The sequence below is a fragment of the Cryptomeria japonica genome, chromosome 10 (genome assembly GCF_030272615.1).
Source record: "Cryptomeria japonica chromosome 10, Sugi_1.0, whole genome shotgun sequence".
NCBI lineage: Eukaryota > Viridiplantae > Streptophyta > Pinopsida > Cupressales > Cupressaceae > Cryptomeria > Cryptomeria japonica.
This window is the reverse complement of record NC_081414.1, coordinates 690,974,594-691,000,790: the sequence shown is the minus strand read 5'-3', so window position 1 is coordinate 691,000,790 and position 26,197 is coordinate 690,974,594. Positions and strand designations below refer to the sequence as shown.

The 26,197-nt window shown below is 35.4% G+C and overlaps 1 protein-coding gene across 1 annotated transcript; it reads left to right on the top strand.

The window, feature by feature from the left end:
• Positions 1-8,201: 8,201 nt before the first annotated feature.
• On the top strand, positions 8,202-10,827 carry LOC131076569 (paired amphipathic helix protein Sin3-like 3). Its single transcript, XM_059212686.1, has 5 exons — positions 8,202-8,275; positions 9,478-9,627; positions 9,734-9,920; positions 10,022-10,120; positions 10,305-10,827. Exons 1-5 carry the CDS (start codon positions 8,202-8,204, stop codon positions 10,476-10,478), a joined length of 684 nt encoding a protein of 227 aa, XP_059068669.1. The 3' UTR covers positions 10,479-10,827.
• Positions 10,828-26,197: the final 15,370 nt, after the last annotated feature.

The following is a 26,197-nucleotide window of genomic DNA, read 5'->3' as shown; positions in this document are numbered from 1 at the left end:
GGGGATTTTAATGCGATCCTTTCTGGCAATGAGAAAAGTGGGGGTATTCAGAGGACTGGTACATCCCAGAAAGACTTCTTGGACTTTGTTGAGAAGAATCACCTCTTAGACATTGTTTCGAAAAATGTAATTTTCACATGGTCGAACTGGAGATTGGGCTTCACTAATATTGTTGAACGGTTTGACTAGTTCCTTGTTTTTGGTGAGTGGCTAGGCCAAAATCTAGCCTTAGAATCATCGATTCTATCACTCGCTGGATCAGATCACTACCCGATCTGTCTAGAGGTCACCTTGGCTCAAGCGGAGGGAGATACTCTGTTCAAGTTTGAGAAAATGTGGCTCAAAGTGGTTGAACTACATGATCTTATAGCGGCTTGGTGGAATGAGTCAATTTTTAGGAATCATTCGAGACTTCTCATTCTCAATAAAAAGCTCAAGTATATTAAGGTTAAGATCAAAGAATGGAATAATAACCACTTCAAGAATATTCATATGGAAAAATTAAGAATTAAGGTTGAACTGGCAGATTTAACCAACTCTGTTACGTCTTCAGGAATGACTGAGGATCTATTCATCAAAGAAAATTCTCTCAAATCTGACCTAAATGAAATCCTTAGATGTGAGGAAATCCACTGTCGACAAAAATAATGGGAGTTATGGTTAAAGGAAGGAGTTAAAAACACAAAATTCTTCCACCAGTCGGCCATTGCCGATCAAAATAGAAACAAAATATCGAAGATTATGAGATCAGATGGAGTCACTGTCAAGAATTTCAAGGACATTGCACACGAAGCTATAAGATTCTTTGACTCTCTGCTAAATGTTGACCATCAGATCGATCATGAAGCAAGAGCTAGAATTCTAAACTCAATCCCATCCATCATTTCCGCTAATCAAAATATAGCTCTTTGTACGCCCATTTCTATTGATGAAGTAAGGAAAACCACTCTCCTATTGAAACCGGATAAGACTCCTGGCCCAGATGGCTTCCCTACCGCGTTCTTCCATCATTGTTGGGATATCATTGCTCGAGATTTACACCTTGTTGTAGAAGAATCAAGAAAGAAGATGACTATGTTAAGGGCCATTAATCACACCTTTTTCACTCTATTTTCGAAGAAGCAAAATCCACAATAGATGAGTGACTTCAGGCCTATTGCTCTATGCAATACTATATATAAGATTGTAATAAATATCATAGATAATAGATTGAAGCCCCTCCTTAAGCACATCATATTAGAGGAACAAAGCGGGTTTTCCCCTGGAAGATCCATTGTAGAAGGTATCATTGTTTCTCATGAAACACTCCACATAGCCAAGAAAACCAAGGACTCCTCTATGATTTTAAAACTGGACATTCTGAAAGCTTATGATATGGTGGACAGGGATTTCTTATTTGATGTTCTCAATATATCTGGCTTCTACAACGAATGGCTCACTTGGGTCACGAGTTGTCTCTCTTCCCCAAAATTCTGTGTTCTAGTCAATGGTTCATCCCATGGTTTCTTCTCTTCGACAAGAGGTATTAGACAAGGTGATCCATTATCACCATTTCTATTTATCATAATGGCTAAAGCTTTAGGTCGCTCCATAAGAGATCTCCAGCAAGATGGTCGTTGGGTTGGAGTTTATGTGGCAACAGGGGTTGAAACAATAACTCATCTTCAGTTTGCTAACAACACCATTCTATTTGGTTCGGCCTGTAGGCGGGAAGCCAGACCAATCAAAACTTACCTTGATGATTATTGTTTGGCTTCTGGTCAGAAAATCAACTAGCACAAATCTGAAGTGTTTTTTGTCAACACTCTGCTCAACTTGCAAACAATATTATCAAGGATTCTCAATCTTAGAGTTGCTAATTTCCCAGGGAAATTTCTTGGTACACCTCTCTTCATTGATAGTAACAGAGCTCACTACTGGAAGCACCTCATTGATAAGTGAAAATCCAAGCTTGCAACTTGGAAAGGCAAGTGGTTATCTTCTGCTGGGAAACTCACTATGATAAAGTCAGTCCTTTCAGTGCTATTGGTTTTTTCCATGGATTGCCTACGATTACCGATGGCAGTTTAAGATGAATTGATTTCTATAATGAGAAATTTCCTTTGGAATGGGTTGGATGATAAAGGTAAATTTCCCCTGATAGCTTTGAAAAATATCTGTCAACCAAAAATGGCAAGTGGTGCTGGTATTCACCAAATATCAAGTATGAATTTAGCAATGGGTGCTAAACTAGTTTGGGAAATCTATAGCGGTGGGAAGCAAAAATGGGCAAGGCTCCTAAAACATAAATATCTGGACTCCCTAGAACCTAAGATGATTGTGACTATCAACAAACCTCCGAGGGGCTCGGCTATTTGGAATTTTATTTTGGATAGCAGAGAAATCATAAGCGATCAAGCTACCTGGGAGGTCAGCAATAGCAGGGATGCCTCCTTTTGGTTTGATTCTTGGTTGGTCGAAGCTGTCCTATGTCACAACCCCTCTCTACAACCTATTATGGAGGAAACCTATCATCTCTGGGGGCATAATATCTATGATTATGGTTATCCGATCCTAGAAAATGGTATTGCTAAATGGAAATGGAACTCCTTGGATGAGCTTGACTTGGATTACTTTCAGAAGGACTTATTTACTGGCATTCTCAACAAAATGATTATTTTCCCTTCCCCTGATAAGGATATTATTAGGTGGTGCGGCTCCTCTGATGGAAAACACAACGTATTCTTTGGCTACAAGATGAAAGAAGTGGCTATAGACAAAAGAGACTGGCCTGTTAATCTTTTTTTGGCATCAACACCTCCTTCCCAAAGCAGGTTCCTTTGCCTGGTTAGCCTACCAGAGGAAAATCTTAACTCAAGAAAGGCTCCATTCAATGGGTATCAATGAACCCAGCAGATGTCCTTTATGTCTAGGTAAAGAAGAGACTGTAGATCATCTTCTTCTCCATTGCAAATTCTCCAATCACTGTTGGTGGTATTTGATGGGAAAATTGAGAATATTTGGCCCCTTCCCAGCAGGGCTGGACAAATGGTTTTTGCAATGGCCTAAACCGGTAGGAAAGCCAGGCTTTTTTTATTTTCTCTTCATCCTCCCATCACTTCTGATTTGGGAAATTTGGAAAGAAAGGAACCACAGAATCTTCTAGGGTAAAGATATGTGCCCTCAGTCTCTTTGTGCAAAAATTGAGAACCTCCTGACTGAGCTCCTGAATGTGGCGGCCCAATCCAAAACACTTAAGAAAAATTTGTTCACAGACTGGGATTGTAAGATTAAGATTGTTCTTCCAAACCTACTCATCCCTCCGATTTTCGATCTGGGCACTCTGGTGGATCAGACCAATCCAAGAGCGGGGATGATCTAGGACGCACCAGCGGTTGGGTGGAGCAAGGTAAACTTTGATGGTGCCTCTGTAGAAAATCTAGGCCAAAGTGGTATTGGTTGCATTCTAAAGGACTCTGATGGCCTCTGTATAAAAGAAATCTCTAAAAAAGATTGGACTGGCTACTAATAATGAAGCGGAATTTAGAGTGGCATTAAGAGGTATTCAACTAGGGAAGGAGCTTGGGGTGCAGAAAATTCATATGGAGGGTGATTCATTAAACGTCATTAATGTGATCCGCTGCAATAGCACCCCTTGTTGGCACCTTAACCAGTGGCTTCAACCGATCCTGGTGCTACTAGCGACCTTTGATGAATTTTGGGTTAGCCATATCTACAGAGAAGACAATGGTGAAGCCGATAGACATTAGGATTTGGTTTTTTGTTTAGGATTATGGTTAGCATCAGGATTATGGTTACGATATAATATTAGGGTTAAATTTATGGTTAAGGTTAGAGTTTATTGTGAGGGTTACAATTATGTTTAGGGTATACATCAAAGGTAGGGTTAGGGTAAGCATAATTAAAGTTAGGGTTAGAGTTAGAATTATAACTGGGGGTATTGTTAAGATTAAGATTTGGTTTATGGTTATGTTTTAGATCAATGTTAAGGTTAGTATTATGGTCAGGGTTAAGGTTTACGTCATGCTTAGGGTTATGATTAGGGTTAGGGTTTAAAGTTAGGGTGTATATCATGCTCAAGGTTAGCATCAAGGTTAGGGTTTGGTTTTGGTTTAGGATTATGGTTAGGGTTAGGGTTTACGATTATGGCTAGGGTTGGGTTTTAGTGTTAAAGTTAAGTTTATGGTCAGGGTATAGTGTGAAGGTTACAATTATGTTTAGGGTTTACATCAAATTTAGGGTTAGAATTAGGGTTATGGTTCAATTATATTAAGGTTAGGGTTGAATTAGTATTAAAATTCAATTAGGATTAGGATTTGGGCTAGATTAAGGTTAGGAACAAATTAGGATTAAAGTTAAATTTGGGTTAAGGTTAAGTTGAAGTTTAGGGTAGGATTATTGTTATGGTTAGGGCTTAGGATTATGGTTAGGTTAGTGTTATGGTTAGGGTTAGGGTAAGGATTATGATTAGGGTTATGGTTAGGTTTATTGTTTACATCATGGTTGGGGTTAAGGTTTGGTTTAGGATTATAATTTCAGTCATAGTTAGGATTATGGAAAGGATTAGGTTTTACATCATAGCTAGGGTTAGGATTAAGGTTAGGGTTAGGGTTAGGGTTATGATTAAGATTATAGTTAGACTTGGGTTTAGGATTATGGTTAGGATTTACATCATGCTTAGGGTTAGGGTGAGGATTATGGTTGGGGTTAGGGTTTAAAATTAAGGTTAGGGTTGGGGTTTTTTTGGGTTAGGGTTTATGGTTACGATTAGAATTATGGATAGGATTTACTCTTAGGATCAGGGATAGGTTTTGAGTTATGGTTACGGTTAGGCTTATGATTAGGATTAGATTTTATGGTTAGGGCTAAGGATTATTGTTAGGGTTAGGGTTTATGGTTATGGTTAGGTTAGGGTTAAGCTCTAGAGTTATGGTTTACATCATGGTTGGTGTTAGAGTTAGGGTTAGGTTTATGGCTAGGCTTAGGGTTACAGTTATGGTTAGGATCATGGCTAGGGTTAGGGTTTAGATCATGGTTAGGGTTAGGGTTAGGATTAATGTTAGTGTTTATATCATGGTTATGGTTAGGATTATTGATTGGGTTGAGCTTTAGGGTTTGGGTATTAGTTAGGTTTAAGGTTAGGACTCAGATTTACATCATGTTTAGGATTAGGGTTTACATCATGGCTAGAATAATGATAGGGTTAGGGTTAGCTTTAGGATTATTTTAAGGGAAATAACTATCTAGCCCTTAGGATGCACCAAGATATTAATGCCATTCATATATTATTAATACATTGTAATAGATGATTAGTTCATCCGAAGGGTTGTAGAGTCATTCCCTATTTTTAAGGGTTAGGGTTTAGGCTTATAATTAGGTTAGGTTAGGTTTAGGGTTACCGTTATTGTTAGGGTAATTGTTTAGAGTCATGGTTAGGAATATGGTAAAGGTTATGGTTTACATCATGGTTTGGATTAGGGTTATCGTTAGGGTTAGGGTTAGCAGTAGTATGTGAAAATATTATAATGGGGAATGCACATGCATTCAGGCACATTGCCTAGAGCTCACTGCTCAAATAATTTTTCCCTAGAAGGCTACAACTGCTAGGGAAGTCTCACTGACTTACAATAGGATTCAGACTACAATGCAGAAGAAATGAACTGAAAGAATAACATCTTCAAATGCTTGATTACAATTCTAGTTAAGCACAAATGTCTGCCCTGCAACACCGAAGGATAAATCACTTGTCACACATAATCCTTTCTCTGATAATGCAAACACAACATCGACACCCAAATTACATGAATATATCACTTATATATACAATTTATCAAGGTACCTTGACAACAAGGTCATCTAAACCCTCAACCCTCAATTACAAAATTACATCACACGATACAAAGATCAACCATCAAACCAATCTAATGATTTACATAGCATAGCATGCTCCTAAATTAAATTCCCAAATGATTACATCCACTGGAAATCATGCCAAGATCAACCGCAACATGCTACACCACCAGAAATAATGCATAACACGTAAATCATCACTGGTTGATAGAAACCACCAAATAGGTCATGACTAGGAAACACCAACAAGCATGTTAGAACCATTTAGAATAGTTGCACCAACACCACTTATCAAATCTTCATTGATCAATGTCTGAAAGCTCAAGAACACAACCAATCAACAACTATCACAAAGAAAGATAACTTGCGAAGAACCAAATCACGATCCATCTGAACTGAAGATACACAAGACCATTCAAGATAATATACCAGAATCTCAGCACCAAATCTCATCATACCAGAATATACAGAAGAAAATATCAACCTCTACAAAAGAGTGATCAACAAAACAATACTACAAATGGGATCAGAAAATATTCCCAATCTGTGTAGTCACGAGAGCAAATCACAAGAATATGTTGGCATCAATGACAACAACATATCCTAGCAGCAATAATGACCAACCACATCTAGCAAGATTAGGGTTAAAGTTATAGTTAGGACTTAATTGTAGGGTTGTACCTAAATTTAGGGTTAGGTTATGGTTAGGTTTCAATTATAATATCTTATTAACTAATTATGAAATTTTTATGTTTATAAGCTGTTAAGAAATTAAAAAACCATGAGGAACAATTTCCTGGCATGAGATATTACACTCCCCTGGTTGTTACAATTTACTATAATAATTGAAAAACATTATTTAATTTTTAACAACTGGCTTGAATTAAGCTTATTGTTGAATGTCATTGGATAGACACTCCTCAAATTTAGGAATATTTATGTAGAGATTACCTTGTAAGATTTTTTTTTCCGACTTTAGACATTACAGATATTACACTCCCTTGGTTGCTACAATTTAATATAATAATTTAATATAAGAAATTAAAAAAACCCCGAGGAACAATTTCCCAGCATGAGATATTACACTCTTGGTTGTTACAATTTACTATAATAATTGAAAAATACTCCTCAAATTTTGGAATTTTTGTGTGGAGATTATCTTGTAGTATCTTTTTTTATTTTGGTAATCATAAGAATATTACTCATGGTCGCTTGATCACAAAGAATCTAAACTTAGTCCTTGGGGGTTTAATGTTCTTAAGGACCTAGCCTCAAAGAATTCAAAATTTTCCGGACTTGATTAAGTTTTTTTTTTTTTTTTTAATAACTAACTTGCATAAAGAAAACAAATTTATGGGCCTTGCTCAAGGAAAAATGTATGGAAGAGTGAGTTGTATTGCCCATAGGTGATTTGGAGGAAAGAAAGAAAGAAATAGTTTTAACAAGGTTAGGATTAGTCTTGAGATAAATTGTTCGAAGTTAGGTTTAGTCTATGGGACAAACAGATGATAAATTTGACTAAGCTCAATTGTTTGAGGTTAGGTTTAGTCTATAAGAATCAAGAGCCATCTGTCAAAATATGAATCAACAGAAAGAAATACATGCTATTTTGTTTGACTTGGCGCATTAAAACCAGCATCACCGCTGTGGAACATATTTTCCCACAACTATTTTACTGGGGTTGGTGCTTTGTCACATATAATAGCCAATCAACTAATTGTGAAAGTGTTTGTGAAATTGTGAAGTTGTTACTTTAGTTTTCATTGATTTACTGGAATTGTGATTGATTTTAGTTGCAGTGGATAGGCAGAGATTCGATTTTTTCTGAACAACGGAGATCTGTGCGTCAAAACAAGGTCTTTGGTGCTTATCTTGATTCGCTTTTTCTATTTTATTTTGTATTGTATTGCAATGCCGTTTGTCTGTTCCTTGAAAGTGTTTAGTGTGGAAGCTAGTCTATTATGTTTTAAAATGATGCTCTTTTTTAAGCAGGCTTTAGTAATAGTTGGGGTTTAAATTTATTTTTCATCTGCCATTAAGCTTGCAAGGATCTGTTTGAGAAAGAAAAAAAATGCTTTTGTTCTATCTTTTTTCTTCTTGGTGTTTAGAGGAGCCCGATCTTAATTTTGTATTTGAGTATTTGGTGGTTTTATTGGGTTTTGAATTTGTTTTTATTTTGACTGTTGAGAATTTGAGGTTTTGTCTGTGAAGGATTCATGCTTTGTGTGATTGTAGGGGGTTGTAAAAACAAGAAACCTAGATTAATTGTAATGAATATGATTTTTTATTTTTTTTTTATTTTTTTATTTTTATTTTTTTTTTGGCAAAAGCAGGTTGAAGTGTTCATATAAATGGAGAGAGGAAGCGAGGAGAGCTTCATGGTGGCTGCTCAAGTGAAGCGCTCTTCTACATCTAGAGGCGAATCGTAAGTTCTTGTTCTTATTCCTGGTTTCTATGTTTGTTTGAGGTTTAGTGGGGAGATTATATCTCTATTTTATTTTTTCAATGGCTCAAATGAGTGCATAATATGGATAGTATATTTTTATTTGCTGAAAATAATCAATCTGCAGTTTTAGATCTTTCTTATTTTCTATCTTGGTGTTTCTGCCCTCCATGATTATGCAATCTAATATCATTTTTCCTACAATCTGTTAATATTTGGTCAATCTGCATCAGTTGTAGTGGTTCAAAGATCTGGGTTACAATCTAAACAATGTTATCTTTGAGTTTATTAAATGCTTCAGTCTTAAATCACACATATTAAGTAATATATAAGTCTAAAAATGTTAGTCAATTCTGAATGTTTAATACTTGTAAGTTTAGAAGTGTAAACTTAATGTGTGTGATTTAAACTGTTCCTATTAAATCTTATGTTAATTGTTCTATCAAACTATTTCTAGATGTCAAATTTTTCATATAGATATTCAATGTTTATGAAATATAGGTATTCAATGTTTATGAGGTATCCCTGGTTTTCCTCATCTGGTCGGATTGCATGCAATAGCAAGTTTACCTTAGGGCTTTTGTGCACAGCATGGTAATATATCCTTTCAACAGGACCCTCTGTGTAATTATTTTCATTAGAAAAGGCTATTCTATGAGCCTCAAGATTAGGGCTTTTGTGTTTATCTCTGTGGGGAGAGTTTGATTGCGGCAAGTTTACCTTAGGGCTTTTGTGTTTATTTGGCACTATTCATTTCGTGCAGTATGAGCTTTTAAAATTATTTTCATTGGAAAAGGCTATTCTATGAGCCTCATGGAGAGGAAACAAACTACAATCTTGCAAGTTTTGGATCATGGAGAGGAAACAAACTTCACTCTTGCAAGTTTTGGATCTGGGCTATGTAGGTCAAAGCTTTGGATCTGGGATACATAGTCTGCTCTGCAAATTTACATTTTGTTAATTTTTTATATTTGTATGAATTTGTGAGTTTTTTATTTCACAATTTTTTTGGTCTGAGTGGTTACAATATCAGGACCATCTTTACTGTCAAACTTGTATTATTGACCTTAAATTGGTTCTTTGCAAATAAAAGATTAGGTTATTTTGCCTTTCATTTATGAAGGATTTTCAAAATTTTATTGTCTTGGGTGAGTTAACAAAATTGGTTCTTTGCAAATAAACAGCTCTGGACGGCCAGAAAATTTAGGAGGAAAACGGGAGTTAACAAAAGACGATGCATTGGCCTATCTGAAAGCAATGGCAGTAACGTTCAAAGACAGAAAAGAGAAACACGATGAATTTATTGAAGTATTGAAAGATTTCAAGGCACAAAGGTTTGTAACTGATTGTATAGAAATGTTTTCATGGAGTAGATGTGCCTTGTTTATTTGCACTGTTTAAGTGGAACTTCATTTTGAGAAGAGTTTGTTTGCCTTGCAGAATTGATATGACTGGTGTTATTGCCCGTGTGAAAGAATTATTTAAAGGGCATCCCAATCTTATTTTGGGCTTTAACACCTTTCTTCCTAAAGGTTTTGAAATTATACTTGCGCCTGAGGATGAACTCCCACCCATAAAGCAACCTGTTGACTTTGACCAAGCCATTAATTATGTCAGTAAGATCAAGGTAAATCTCACGGCCATACAAGTTGATAGTTATGGATTGAAAGTTTGAAGCCTTTATTGCCATACAAACAGTTCTAAATTATAATTGATGTGTTTTGCTAGACTCGGTTTCAATATGACGAACAAGTATACAAAGCTTTTCTGGAAATTTTGAATATGTATCGGAAGGGAAACAAGACAATCAGTGAAGTGTATCAAGAGGTAGTGTGCAGTAGGGTTTATTTTTGGCATTCTACTATCATATTTGTGTATTATACCTATTTCATTATCTCTAGGAAGTCCTCAAAAGTTTATATTCTATTTCATTATCTCTAGGAAGTCCTCAAAAGTTTATATTTGTTTTAAGTATCCAAATTCACATTTTTGAAAAAACTTTGCTTCACAGGTGGCTTCATTGTTCAAAGACCATCAAGATTTAGTTGAGGAATTTTATTATTTCTTACCCAATTCCTCAAAAACAGCATGTGTGCCACATGCTCCATCTTCTGCAACACAGACAGCTTTTCCTTCTCTGGAAGGGATGAGAGAAGTCCTAGAGCAATATCTAGAAAGGTTCTAAGAGGCTTTCGTAGAGGATCAGTCCTGCCTATATGGGTTAGTAATGTTTGGAATCGTAGAGCTTAAGTTACCTAGTTTGCATTTGATACCAAAACAATTGATTGGTAATCTGCTATTGAGACTGCTGAAAAGCATTTAAGAATTTAAGGGAAAGATATAGATAATTAGATGCTGAATAAGAATAGGGAGGGTGGAGAGAGTCTTATTGAGATGAAGACTTGACTTCAAGATAACCCCTGAGATGTTAATATTGGGTTTAGAGTAAGAATGATTTGATTGAAATTGTGGGATAAAAGGTCTTTTTCTTTTCAGATGTTTTAACATTTTAGATAGAGAATATTTGTAATTGATGTTGGCACTAAGTTATTAAAGGAGTCTCAAATAAGATTGGCCTTCTGATCTTTCTTTAGTGATTTGTTTTCATCTAATGGTTTATGAGAATGTTGACAAGTTCAAGATTTCTATCAATTAAGTCTTTCCTATAAATTAGGTTTTTGTCTTGCAAGGTACCTTGATGAAATTTCTAGTGATGAGATCTCTTAGATTATTGGTTCTATAAGCAATATAAAAGCTTTTGGTTATGATCAATTTCCAACTAAATTTTATAAGACTAATATTGATTTGGTTGCCACCCTGGTTTGGGATGTTCATAATGAAGCTATGTCGACTAGTTTTCTTTGTCTTGCTACTAACAAAGAGTCATTAAACCTATTCTAAAAGACAAGACAAGAACATACCTCAAATAAGAACTTGAGACCCATTACCCTCCTTAATGTTACTTACAATATTTTGGATGCAATTGTGCTCATCTAACATAAACCAACTCACAAAAATAACAATAATATTATAGGAAACAAGCAAGACATGATTCTTGCTTTTTTCTTAAAATGGAATCAGAGAGTTGTTTAAAAAGTTACAATAGATTTCAGCCTTAGTGGCTAAATACAAAACTATTACCTCCTCCTCTAAACTACATAAAGAAGGTTAACCCTTAAAGTGTCGAAAAACATGGATGGTTCTAACTCCCAAAATTTCACACCAATATAAAGAGCCTAAATGAATTTTGAAAATTGCCTAAATTGTTCTCCCTCAATTGCAAATGGTCACCATGCAAATGGACTCCTAAGAATTAGGAGATTAAGTGCCAACTAACTCCATAAAAGCAGGAGTTGATTTTTTAGTTTTGATTTTTGTTAATATTCAAACTTTGTAGGAACTTATTTTGGAGTTGGTTATTCTATTTAAAACTATTGATGCTTAGCAAGCTTAATAGATGTTAACTTTTCTATTTAGGATGTAATTTAAATAAAAAGGGATAGCAAGGATTGTAGGAATTCATATTTGAAGATGTAATCTTTCATGCTCAAAATAAAGATTTTAGAGAAGTGTTTTCATGGTGTATGTAGTCTATTATTGTTGTATGTTATGTTCTTTTCTTGTTATACAAAGTATGCAATTTTTCTCATTAGGAATTATATTTTATTTTTTTAATATATATAATTTATCATATATTTATAATATTAAATAAAAAATTCATATTGAAAATTTACTTGATAACAAAATATACTTCTACTTCATCCTATTTACATATTATATTTCTAAATTAAGTAATTAATGTACACAACAAATTAAAACCTCTTATGTAATTTTTTAAAATAAAATGAATAGGATTTATTTACATTTTAGTTTTTAGAATATTAATAAATATAATATTAATTAATATTTTCAAGAAAATAATTGATCTCTTTAAGTAGATAATTGTTTTTAAAATAAAATAAATAGAATGGAGAATTTAATTTTTAGAATCATTTAAAAATAATATTGAATTAATGAATTTAATAATAAATTAAACAAATACTATTAATATTTAGTAATAAAAATAAATTTATATATAAAACGAAAATGAAGAAAATTCACGGAATTGAAAAAAATCAAACCTATTTTTACCTGCTGTCTTATTAAAAAACTAAATCATTGTTTACCTATTTTCCCACACATTTTTTTTTATCTTAATTATTATAATTTTTAAAATATAATCATTATTCAAATTAAATCATAATTATTATTAAAACTATACTAAAAACAAGGCAAGTATACATATTATTTATTTTTCATTACATTGACAAAGTTTTCTATCTTAAATACCAAAAAAAAAAATTGACAAGAATATAAGCATAATGTTTAAAAAATAAAATAAAAATGCTTTTAAAGTCATATATACTAAAATCTAAATCCTTACAATATTCACTTAAGGATAATCATATAAGACTTGGAATTACATTTTCTTACTACAATCCTTAATATAGTAATACTTATTAGATATCAATTGTTTTTCTTCTTTATATATCTTTTTTATAAAATAAAGGGGAAGCAATGCCGCATTATAATCTTTAACTATCACAAAACTTTCCATATTTTTTGTTTTAAATAACAACTTATGGTTATATTAGCTTTATGTGAGGTGGGGTGTTACAACTTGGGCACCCAAATTTGAAATGTATTAAATGACAAGTCTCAAAGTAAGTGATTTTGGAAGGAAAGTTTCTTTTCACTCCCATATTGGATGCCAAAATAGAAGATTCTCAAGATATACTTTGAAGATCCTTCTGACATGTGTCCATGTCCCTTTCAATTTGAAACTTTAGACTATGGCCCAAATATTTATTAAATAGTAGGTCCTTAACATAATTTATTTTTAAAAACATTTATTCCTAAACATTTGCATAAAAATTAAATTAAAATGTTTTTGGTGATGCAAAATTCCTCTTACACCCCTAGATACTCCTGCATCAGACACCTAGGATAGTAAAAATTGTGACTTTGGTCTCACATAATAGAGTTGAATGGTAGAACCATTTTCTTTCAATTTGTAAACAATCTTCAACAAACTCCATCACTATAATAGGTATCTCAATTTGCTTCTTTTTCCTATTCTAGCACCTAGTTAAAAAGAGCATCCTTATCCAACAACTTTGATATTCACTCTTCTTTCACTATTTGGAATCTACTCTACTATAATCTGCCCCCCTCCTCCAAATGTTTCTCCACTTTAGTCCTCCTCATCTCACAACTCAACTATACTCTTCTCTTCTTTGTGCATTTTAACCCACCCTAGTCTTGCCAACCCAACCAAATGCACTCTCCAATCTCCTCTACACTCATAGCTTCAACATGCACCTTTATAGCATTCTTTGTTGTATCAACTAAAATGTTTACAACCATTCTCTTTATACTCTACTACTCCATGCTCTCCCTAACCCTCATGCCCTCTGAAGGACATTGCACAATGTTTGCTAAATCTTCATATTTCTCTATCTTCATGACAACACCACCCATACCTGCAAATTATTTATTTTCTTCTTCATCTACTATCAATATTTCCAAGTCTTCACAAAGAATTCCATTCACTGCAACCTCTTTGTTCTCATTCTCCATGCCATTCAAAACATGTCTTTTCTATAAATTCATTATCTTCCCTCCCCCCTATAGTCAATACATCATGACAAAAGAAGTTTGTTTCACCTTCACCTTTATTCTTCTTTATTTTCCTCCTTTGAATCTCTTGACTTATTTTATTCACCTATTGCTTCATCTTTATCATTTCAAATAATATATTGTTATTCTCTCTCTAATTTTCAAAAGTTTTTTCCTAATTTGAAGTCTCAAAATTGTTAAAATCCATCTAGTAATAAAATTCCTTTTCCTCTTTCACTATTTCATACTCAAGGCCTTACAAAGCCTCAACAACATAGTTTTTTTAAAGAATGCTCAAATTTTACACATGTAGATTGCCTCACATTCACAAATTCTATTGTATACTTCCCCCTTTGGAGATTTGTTCACAACCACATGAAACTTAGTTCCTCAATACGTCTAAAAAATTATTTCTAGTTGCATTTACACATATAAAATTTTGTATCATCTACCTTTAGTTTCTAGTGCAAATTGTCTCTAGTTTGGTGATCTATTCATCACACTCACAAATTCCTTCTTTAATACTACTAATGCAAAGGAACTCCACTAACAAAAAGTGACTCATGAGAAAAACAATTAAATTACATTAATTATTCAAGACATGATTCTCTCTTTCAATTATTTTCAAGTATGTTAATGAAAAACACCTCAATTGTTGAAGGTTTGCATATTGAGAAAATGAATGCAATTAGAATATATGTAAGACACTCATTGATTTTGAGAAGGCATTAGATAAATTTGAATGGCCATTTATTTTGATGGTTCTAAAAGCTTTGGGTTCTGGAGATACTTTAGCAAATATGTTGAAAGACTTTTTGAGAATGCTTCTATGCAAGTTAGTGTTAATGGAGAGATTTTCCCTTAATTCTTTTTGTTGAAAATGTTTATTAATCAACGCTTCTGGCCCTCCCCTACCCTTTATGCTATATTCTTGAAGTATTGCATTTATTTCCTAGGGACTATTCCTTGGGTCCTATGGGTAGAGGTTTAGTTTTTTCTTAACAAGAATCATTTTTTAAAGTGTCATGTAGTTGTGAGTACTTCCCTTTTTAGTATTGAAATAATAACTTTTTTGTTTAGTTGATAGATGACTCATAACATATCAATCTAGAGGTAGGTTCGATAATAACTTGAGATAATATATTCTTGGAAGGCATGTGTATTCCAACTATTTAGAGGAGAGTTCCCACAATTGTAGCTTTGTAATGAACAAATTTACATTCAAAGTTGAAAGTGATATTGATGAAGAACAATACCAATGAAATGATATTTGTTTTATTGATTAAAACATTTGTAGCTATTGTGAGAATTGTTTTAAATTTTAAAAAATTAATTAATACGTTTCAAATTTAAAAAATTATAGTTATAAAATTACAATAATCTCTATAATTAATTAAAACCTTAACAATAACCTTATGTCTAGTCCAATTAAAATTATAATTGTAACCATAACCCCAATCATAACTTTAACATTAATTTGCACCCTACCCCTAATTTGTAACCTAATTATAACCCTAATTCTAACATCCTAATATTTTCTTAAATCTAGCCTTGTCTTAATCTATGTCAAAACCTAACTCTGACCTTAATTTTAGAAATAATTTGAACCCTAATTATAAACCGATATAGTAGGACAACTATGTGATCATTAGAATGTAGAAGGATGAGTTCGTATGTACTGGTATGCTAGTGGTGTAGTTAAGTGACCGGTGAGTGAAAGGTTGTCGCCATGGTGTTGTATACAACCGAAATGAAGAGACTACATGATGGGTTGTTGATTGTGATGAAGAGGTGGAATGTAATTTGAATCACATCAACACCAGAGGTGAAGCATGAGCAAGCCATCAAATTTCTAGTATGACGTTAACTAGCAGGACTCCCACCGGATGAAGAAGCTATCACAAGGCTAAGTGATAGGTTGATAGTGCAGATGGTAGGATATTGATGGCTCAAATTGAATATACCAGTAAGTCATAGAGATTCCTCAAGAACATGAAATTAGCGATGAACATTGGATCAATGTGTGAGGACAAGGTGTGCTACCGGGGTAGAGAAGGAGAGTTAAATTGATGAGTTTTCCATCTTGGCAAACCGACAGAGAAGAGACCCAGTCAGGAGAAGATGAGGTTTGTATTTGCAATCATGAAGTTACCATTATGCAGATGATGTGTTGTGTTTCCACAAGTGTTGAGCACTAGAGGATGATGACATGGAGTCATCTAGGTGATCACCGGTATGCACCAGAGTGAACAAAATGAGCAAAAGTGAAAGACCTTCATTGATGAAGGTACACATGATGAGTTACTCCTCATGGCTACTAAGGTCCTACATGTTTGATGATAAGGAAAACATGATATACCCACATGAACTAGAAGAAATTGGAAGGAAGGACAACTGGCAAGGTGATTTGTGTCGGTAGGGTTAGTGAACTGATATGTGTGTACCGGTTATGTGTGTGGTTGGTGACTGAGTCTGAACTAACATAAACAATATACTAAGGTAGATGCCGACAATGGTGCCACGTGGAGTCAAGGTGGTAGACATGTTTGCTACAGAGTTGGTCGACATTAATTGTAGACCCCGTAAATCATGGAAAGTGTTGCAGAAACATTGCAAGGGTGTGCGGCTCGAGGAAGGTCGAAATGAGATGATCGATGCAGAGTGTCGAGGTGTAGGATGAGGTTGGTGATGAAATCTATGAGCCATTAATGGTGATTAATCTTGTGTCTTGCCGACTGACTGACTGTGTTCGCTAAACATAGAAAACATGTTTTGGAAGGCACAATAATGGAAGTGTTGTGTAGGTAGTTGTATTGGAGATCACATTGAATGAAATATGATTAGATTTAATGTGCCTCGTGATTAGTGGAAGAAATCCTAACCGCTTGAATTTGAATTGGCTTTTGGGGAGGAAACTAAGCTATAAATATGCAAGCCAAAATCATTGAAGTGAGCTACTGAAGGAGAGAGTATTGTTGCTGGATGAGAAAGAGTAGCTGCATGTAGGATAAATCAGTCAGGTTCTCATCAAGGAGATATACAAGAGACTGAGTGTAAGGGAGAATAAGGTTGAAGTGTTCAACTAGAAGAAGTGCAGAACTGACAGTGACCATACCAGCAGAGAAGAAGTGAAGGAAACTATAGAGAAGGAAGGCATAGAACCGACAGAGTGTAGTACTAGTGAAGAGTAGCAAAGAGAGAACTGACAGTGAATTGGACAAGAGATCTAGTAGAGAGATTTGAAGAAGTGTTACAAAATCCATTTGTAACAAGGCTATTAACTTGTAAATGAATATGTTTTGTATTCAATCAGTTTGAGCTCAATGTAGGGGTTCTAGCTCCTTGGGTTGGTGCACTAAAATCATGGGTTGGTCCTTGGATTGGTGCCCTAAAATCAAGGGTTGGTGCTCCTTGGGTTGGTTCCCTAAACATTGTATTGAGAGATTCATTGTGAGGTTGGATTAGAGCAATAGTCTCTAACAATATTTATCACTGAGGTTTTCCCCATCTCGGGTTTTTCTAGTATATGTTGTTGTTGTGTGATGGCCCTTTATGTGTGAATGCATTTGTGATTAGTCTCCCCACTAACCGATAAGTTTGCATTGAGTGAAATTTTTTAACCGGTATGCTCACCTAGGATAGTCAAAGGGAAAACTTTGAGAACCACTAATTCACCCCCTCCTCAGTGGTGCTCTATGTCTAACAATTGGTATCAGAGCGTAGGTTCCTAGTCAGATGAGATTTATCTATCTTGGGTAGATTCTGGTTTAAGGACACAATGGTTTGTTTAGTATCAATCTCTGCTCTAGTTTTTTATGGTTCAAACTATTCCATTTGGAGTTGTAGAATGGAAGTCTACTCGTCCTCTCTAGGTTTTGATGTATGAATGTCAGTAGTTAATGGTCTCCCTAGGAATGTTTGTCCTCCCACTGGCTCTGAAGAAGAAAGAAAATGCAAGTGCAATGAAGAAGCCATGAAGGTTATATTCAGTGGGCTTACCGATGATGTCTCCCCATAGGTGGATAAGTGTAGATCGACAAAATGTCTATGCAATAGAATGAAAAAGTTCTATGGAAATGAGACTACCACCGCTGGATTAGTTTGTGAGAGTGAGAAGAAAAATGAAGCTGACACATATGCAGATCAGATTGTTGCAGCAGCAATGGTGATGAGGAGACTCATCTCTTCATGGCCCATGAGACAAATATTGAGAATCACACATCAAAAGGGGTTAATGGAGATAGATCCCATCAATATGATGTGTTTAGTAGTGATAATGAAGAAGATGAAGAAGGAGAAGGAGACAAGGTAGATAGATCTAGCTCACAAGATCTATTTGGAGGTGATGATGATGAAGAAGATGATGTTGAAGTTGATCTTGAAAGTGAACTAGTAAGTGCACTAGAAGAGCTGCAAAATGTTAGAAATGAATTTAAAAACTACAAAATATTGATTTATCAAGATTGCAGCTAGTTGAGAACCTTCCTTGAAGAATCAAACCAAAAGGTTATTTTATTGACCACTCAACTAGAAGAGGCAAAAGGATTGATTGATGATTTGAAATAAGTCCTAGACTCCCAGGAAATTGAAATGGAGATTCTGAAGAAAGAATACAAGATGTTCAAGAATGTTGCTATTATGGAACAAAACTGGTTGGTCAATAGTCTTCAAGAATCAGAGTTAGCCCTTGCTAATCTGAAAGCACAAGTGGTTGATGCTAAGAATGTGAATGTGGAATCCAGACCGGATCTGGATACCAACAGGTGTAGGTGCAAAGTGTTAGAGCAAGAGGTGGAGACTAAAGAAAAGAAGTGTCATATGCTTAAGGATGAAGTTGCAAAGCTCACATTAGAGCTTGATAAGTACCAAGACGAGCTTAAACTGAGAAAGAAATATGATGGTGGCACTGAAGCCCTGGATAGAATATTAAGCCAACAGAAACACTCCAAGGATGTTGGTGGATTACGATGCCATACCGATGAATGCTCCACAAGAAAGAAGATCCCCCAAAAGGATATTGAGTTTGTCTCCTCAGATGGAAATGGCAAGGGACAAACCTTTACAGATAGATATTCTTTGAGAAAAAAGGTTAATCTAACTACAACCGGTGAGGACATAAAGTTGAGGTTGAAGAATGGTGCTGCATGGATAAACAATGCAGATGTAAAAGGAAAAGTGAAGCTAGGAGAAGATAGCTTCATCAAAAGCAAGAACATGAGAAGAAAGTCTAGAAGACCTCCCTCCAGTAGAAGACAAAGAAATGTTGAATCCTAGCAGTCAAATCAAGTATGGAAGAAGAAGGGAGCTGATGGTAGAATTGCTCAGAATGGACAACCTATAATTCACCCCCAGAGAAGCAAAAATGGAGATGTCAAACCAGTAAGATCACCTTGTGCATAGCAAAATAAACTTCAAAGTAATAAGACTCCATTCTCTGGTTATTGTTTTGCATGTAAAGGATATGACCATAGGGAAGAAGAATGTAAAATGAGGTCTAGGAATAGACAAAGTCTTCATCCTAGGAACGGTAAATTAGGTGGCTATAGATATCATGCATATGAGCAGAATGTTTCAAAAAGTATAAACATGCATGTTCCCTCTTCTGGTTATACTAACAAGTATTCATGTACTGCTCCTAAAAATGTAAATATAGTATGTTATAACTGTTGATTTTGTAACTAGGTTAGGAAAACAAATGGATTCGGATTGCCTTAAGGCAACATCCGAATCCCTATAGGGCTGGCCCCAAATGCATGTAAGCTCACCAAACATAGGGACACACCCCCCCATGTAACATGTGGCCCTAAATAGGTGCGCTCCCCCTTGCAATATAACTTAATCATTATAAAGATGCCAAAATAGGGCAAGACTTAAGGTAACATGTAAGCCTTATAATTGCAATTAAATCTTGGCACAAAACTTAAGGTAAAGCTGACTTGAATTGGTCTGCATGCCACATACAAATAGAGATTCATTTGTATGTATTCATCATTCAATTTTTCATCATCATCAATGTGAAGTTAGCTCTGCAAGATCTGGAGGTTAGCGAATATTCATTGAAGGCAAGCGAAACACCTCTAAAGATCAGGAAATTACTTCTGCCATCAGCATTTGCCATACATGCAATCTTGGATAGTGAATACATTGAAGAGGATAGCGAGTTCCTCTTGAAGGTCCACAAACATCATTAGGTCTGCAATCTTTAGTGAAGAACTACGAAGAGCTAGAAGTTGTATGCTGATATTCTTACATAAGAAAGAGATAAGTCTGCTATCTTCTACTGTTACATTGTGCCCTAGCTGGGTTATGACTATAACTCTAATTCTGCCCTAGGTTGACAGTTATATCAGATAAGTAATTTGATCTTTATTGCCATTGTATTCTATAATTAATAAAAGGATCTAGATCTGATTTGTTGCTGGGTTTTTCCTCCAAGAGGGAGGTTTTCCTAGGGTATGTGTTGTGTCTCGTTTCTTGTTCTATGCATCATTACTTTTTTGTTCATTTTGTTAATCTAATCATGAAAACTAACATGGTATTAGAGCTCTAGGTTCTTAGAAGTTGTAAAGGTTGTGGTCAGATTTGTACTTGTCTATCTAACCTATTGTTCGAAGGTTTAGTCGTCATGTCTTCGTACATTAGGGCTGAAGATAGACTGGAAGGTCCTACAAACTATGCTTCATGGAAGGTCAGGGTAATGATGGCATTGAATGATCTGGCTGAATATGTTGGAAAGAATGCTAAGGAACCTGAGGGTGAAACTGAGAAAGTAGAGTGGAAGAAGAAGGACTTCCAAGCTCAAAGGATTATACTAGACTCAGTCAAAAATTGATTGGTGTCATTTATCTCCATGAAGAAAATAGCTAGGGAAATGTTCACCACATTGGAAAAGATGTATGAAGTCAACAATACTAGCTTCATACTTGCCCTGAGGAATCAACTTTCTAGCATCAAATTAGAGGTAGAAGAACCAATTGTTGATTACTTCATGAGAATCTCTGAGCTAAGAGATCAGCTTGCCACCCTTGGGAAGAATGTTGAAGACAACGACTTATCTATGATAGCCTTAAATGGCCTTCCTCCCTCTTGGGAACCATTTGTTCAAGGAATCAGTGCTAGAGTTGAACTCCCTAAATTTGATCAATTAATGGGAGATTGCATTCAAGAAGAATCCTAGCTGGCTGTAAAGGGAAAAATTAAGAACCCTTATAATGAGCAACATGTTCTATTTACTAAGAAGGAGGGCAGCCATTGGAAGAAGAAGAATGATTTCAAGAGAAATAGAGACTTCAACTCTTCTACTTTTCACTCTAAAATGAGACCAAGAGATTTGTCCCACATTTGATGCTTCCGATGCAACAAGCTTGGTCATTTTGCAAGGGACTGTCAATCCCAAGGCGAGCAAGAAGATGCAAACATAAATGAAGTATCAAATCTTTAGAATCATGAAGATGATTTCCTGCTTTGATCTATTGGTTTGTTGATTTTCTGATCTTATTGTTTATTTCGGTAATAATGTGTTGGAATCTAATCCTTTCAGCTACTCTAGAGTGAAAATTTTCAGGTCTACAAGCTTACTGCAAGAAGGTCCACTTCAGCTCTTGCCATCAGTCTAAAATTTGAAGGACTACATAATATTTCAAACCTTCTCCTCCATTAAAGATACAATTGTTAATTTTGTTAGATTTGGGTTTGGTCAGAAACCTTATTTTGAATTTATCAGTTAGATAGAGTTTTAGAGGGAGCCTCATGTTTTCTTGATTTTACTAAGTTCTAATCATTGTGTTTCAGATAATGAAATTGATATGTCTAAATGAATTACTTGATTATTGCAAAATGTTTATTTTATGATGATACTAACCATGATAAACTGGGTGTATCATCCACCCTCTGTGGAGTGCAAGGTGGTAGTTCTCGCTCACCCTCTATGGAGTGCAAGGTGAGTCCACCCTTTGCGGAGTGCAAGGTGGCAGGTTTCTCTCACCCTCTACGAAGTGCAAGGTGAGTCCACCCTCTGCGGAGTGCAAGGTGAGTTCACCCTCTGCAGTGCGCAAGGTGACAGGTTGTTCTTTTCTATGAAGAAGCTTATGTATCCTCTACGGTTGTGCATGATTTATGTTGTATGGTTATATATCTCCTTGAGTATTAATTATTGCAGGTGTGCATATGGAAAGGCCTGTGTCATCCTCTACGGATGTGCATGATGAAAGATCATGGCATTAAATGTGGGTCCCCAGGAAAGCATAAAGTTATGAAGCATTAGCTTAGAGAAGATCATGTAAAGGTTCATTGTAATGTAACTACGTGATCAAATCATGAATTATATATTGATTGCAGTATTAGGGCTAGGCCCTAATCCTAAACCTTGTAAATATTCATGCCATGGGTTTGTCCATGTGAATTTGGTTATGTATTTATTTTCCTCCCTAGTTAAGAGGGAGTGTTGATTTTGTAACTAGGTTAGGAAAACAAATGGATTCAGATTGCCTTAAGGCAACATCCAAATCCCTATAGGGCTGGGTCCAAATGCATTTAAGCTCACCGAACGTAGGGACACACCCCCCATGTAACGTGTGGCCCTAAATAGGTGCGCTCCCCCTTGCAATATAACTTAATAATTATTCAGATGCCAAAATAGGGCAATACTTAAGGTGACGTGTAAGCCTTATAATTGCAATTAAATCTTGGCACAAAACTTAAGGTAAAGCCAACTTGAATTGGTCTCCATGCCACATACAAATAGAGATTCATTTGTATGTATTCATCATTTAGTTTTTCATCATCATCAATGTGAAGTTAGCTCTACAAGATCTAGAGGTTAGCGAATATTCATTGAAGGCAAGTGAACCACCTCTGAAGATAAGTGAATTACTTCTGCCATCAGCATTTGCCATACATGTGATCTTGGACAGTGAATACATTGAAGAGGATAGCGAGTTCCTCTTGAAGGTCCACAAACATCATTAGGTCTGCAATCTTCAATGAAGAACTACGAAGAGAAGGAAGTTGTATGTTGATATTCTTACATAAGAAAGAGATAAGTCTACTATCTTCTCCTGTTACATTGTGCCCTAGCTGGGTTACGACTATAACTCTAATTCTACCCTAGGTTGACAGTTATATCAGATAAGTAATCTGATCTTTATTGCCATTGTATTCTACAACTAATAAAAGGATCTAGATCTAATTTGTTGTTTGGTTTTTCCTCCAAGAGGGAGGTTTTCCTAGGGTATGTGTTTTGTCTTGTTTCTTGTTCTGTGCATCATTACTTTTCTGTTCATTTTGTTAATCTAATCGCAAAAACTAACAATAACTACAATGAATTTGGCCATAGAAGTTTTGAATGCAGGAAGAAGAACTTGCAGTACTATGGCAACCCATGGAACTGTCCTAATTAAATTGGAGGCAGTTATAGGACACATGAGAGACAAAAATATGCATGGAACGAGAAGAAAAGTGTTCCTACACATACAAGGAATAATGGCATGAACAAAAAAAGAAAAACAAATTGGTATGTTAGAAGGTTTCCCAATCATGAGATTGACATGGATGTTGTATGCTACTATAGCACTATCTGTAGAGAGAGAACCAATGAGCAGAAGAAGGTCAACATTGATCCCATGATTGCAGAAGTGGAAAGGAAAGAAATCAAGCAAACATGGAGAAAGAAGCAGGAAGATAAGAGCATGGACCGACATTATGCATTCAATGCACAAGTGATATCTCTTATGGCTTAGAGGAGATGCAATGCCTCACAGGGAGATACTTATTGATCAGATTATTTACCTCCCATGATTGAAGAGAATAAATGAGAGGACAGGTTGTTGCCAGCAAGAGGAAGAAGGTGAGTTAGCAGTATGTGTAGTTGTTGTCTTGGCTACACATCTACACAGGAAAGTTGGATCACTTCTATAGGTGAAATGAATGGTAGCAAAGGTATTTGGCACTAGGAGTTGTAGGTCAGTGAATTAGGTGTCCCAATAGAGATATGATACCGGTATGTCCAGTATGTTACTACCTTGGTTCAGTACTACAGGTTATGTAAGTCAATGAGTTGAGGGATCTTTGCAGTAACTTCGGTAGCATGAATTGTGGGAATTTTGTCTTAGGTGATATTGTAAAGGTCCTGAAAGACAGGAGGTGGTCCAGTAGTTGACCATATATGCAATAGTCTTTGTGAGTCAATTGGTTGGATATGTGACACAAAATTGTAGTGACCTGTGGTTGGTATTGTGGTCATGATTGAGGATGTCATAGGTAGGATGAATGTCATGGAGGTGAAAGACTATCAACATTTATAGATGCTCACTTTCACTGGTACAAAGTACTATTTTAGGGTATCAATTTAGGACCTACTAGAAAGATGATGACCAAAGATCTATGTTTCAGGGGGAGTTCAAAGCCATATTTTCTGATTAATATCTGACCTGCTAAACATAGTGGGAGATCCGACAGATGTTTGACAACACCGATGTGGTTGTTGCTTTAAAGAGTTGTCTATATTCAATTTGTCTATCAAAGTCACCATTTGTTGCCTGGGTTAAGAATGGAACAGGAAAATAAATCTAGCCACCCGGTAGAACTACCTGTTGGCATTTGCATGAAGATTCCATTAATGATATGTTATGTTTTCATTGATGTCAATTGAACTGGCTATAATATTATTGATATTGTTGATATTGTCTTGTAATTAGTAGGAAGAGCTTTGTGAAGGATATTGTACACTGGTATGTAAGTTTGTGAGTTGAACCGGTAATCAGAGTAAAAGGTAAAACCCTTTCTATGTTATGTAATAGGTAAACCCTAACTGATTAAGGTTGTTTAATTGGTTATATTGGTTTATGATTTGATGTTGAGTGGTAATGATGGTGACAGGAAAGGTCAATTGTTTTGGTGCATTTGTTTGTTTGTTTGTTTGTCTAGGGAATGAGCAAAGTGTATTGCATCTAATGCAAAGCATGTGATGAGTTACTGAGCTTGATGAAGTGGTAATCAAGGAGCGGTTGAGGTTTTCTTAATTGATGTGAAGAGATTTCTATGAAATCCAACGGTCATGCTTGTACCGACTTGTTTGTAATCTTGGTGAGAGGATTAGATTTTTGTTGTGTTACCGACCTAATTGATTTGTATCTAAGGTCAAGGAAGTTGTTTTGTTTAGTGTTGGCAAGAGTTAGCTGAAATCAGTTGAGTGTGTGGTTGTCGAACCGGATAATGAGTCTATAGTTTGAGTAAAGGCAGATAGAAGCTTAAATGGATCTGATCAAGCAAGTGTAGTGCTATTTAGACAGATCAAGAAACTCCTGTTGTTTTCTAACAATTACAATAGAATTGAAATCCCCTAACTGGGTAAGTTCTAACAAGCTTGGTTACTTATTAAATCACCTAGCAAGGTGGTCCATTAGATTGGATTTTCAAATCCTCTATTGAGGTTACTCCTTAAGGGTATTTGCTTCTAACAAGGCATTTGTAGTCAATCCCTTAATTGGGCGATTCCTAACAAGATCAGTTCTTAACAGGACTTTTGTAAAAGCTTTAACAGGCTTGGCTCCTAACAGGGAGAACTTCAGAAGAGTTCAAATATTATCTTGTGAGTCCCATCTCATCGTGGTTTTTACCTATTTGGGTTTTCCACGTATAAATACTTGTCATGTGGTGAATGTTTTTGTGTTTATGATCTTATGATTGATTTGATTAACTACTTAACTATTTCTGATAAGGCATGATTACTAGAAGCATTAAGAAATGAAGCATTGGCATATGATAAAGCATTTGGATGTTTACAGGTTAAATGTTGTTTACTGTTAAGTCGTTGTAATAGTCAACTGATATTCTTATGAGTATTGATCTTGACAGTGGTATTTTTATTGATAAGTTTACTTTGTATGTTTGAGTTTAAGTTTGGGAAGTTTGTATCATTTTTTCTTCTTATTGATTCACCCCCCCTCTCAGTAATTTACCGAATACTTATTCTTTCATCATACCATCACTACCTTCATAGAAGAGAATATGTGATTTTAATAGTACAATCACATTAAATTCTTATCAACAATTTGTATCAATAATCGGTATCAGACTAGTGTGTGCAACTGAGGTATGTTAGTGTCTAAGTCTTCCATCTCATGTGATGTTGATTGAGATGGTGTACATAATAGGGGGAAAAAGAGCCTGTTGTGATAGTAATGTAGAGCATCAATTGGTAGCTGAACTAGGTACCTGTGTGTTGGCCAAAAGGGGAGAGATGTAGCC

Coding starts and splice junctions, on each gene's coding strand:
- LOC131076569 (XM_059212686.1), top strand. CDS start 8,202: ATGGAGAGAGGAAGCGAGGAGAGCTTCATGGTGGCTGCTCAAGTGAAG. Junction 8,276..9,477: donor TCTACATCTAGAGGCGAATC/GTAAGTTCTTGT, acceptor GCAAATAAACAG/CTCTGGACGGCCAGAAAATT. Junction 9,628..9,733: donor AAAGATTTCAAGGCACAAAG/GTTTGTAACTGA, acceptor TTTGCCTTGCAG/AATTGATATGACTGGTGTTA.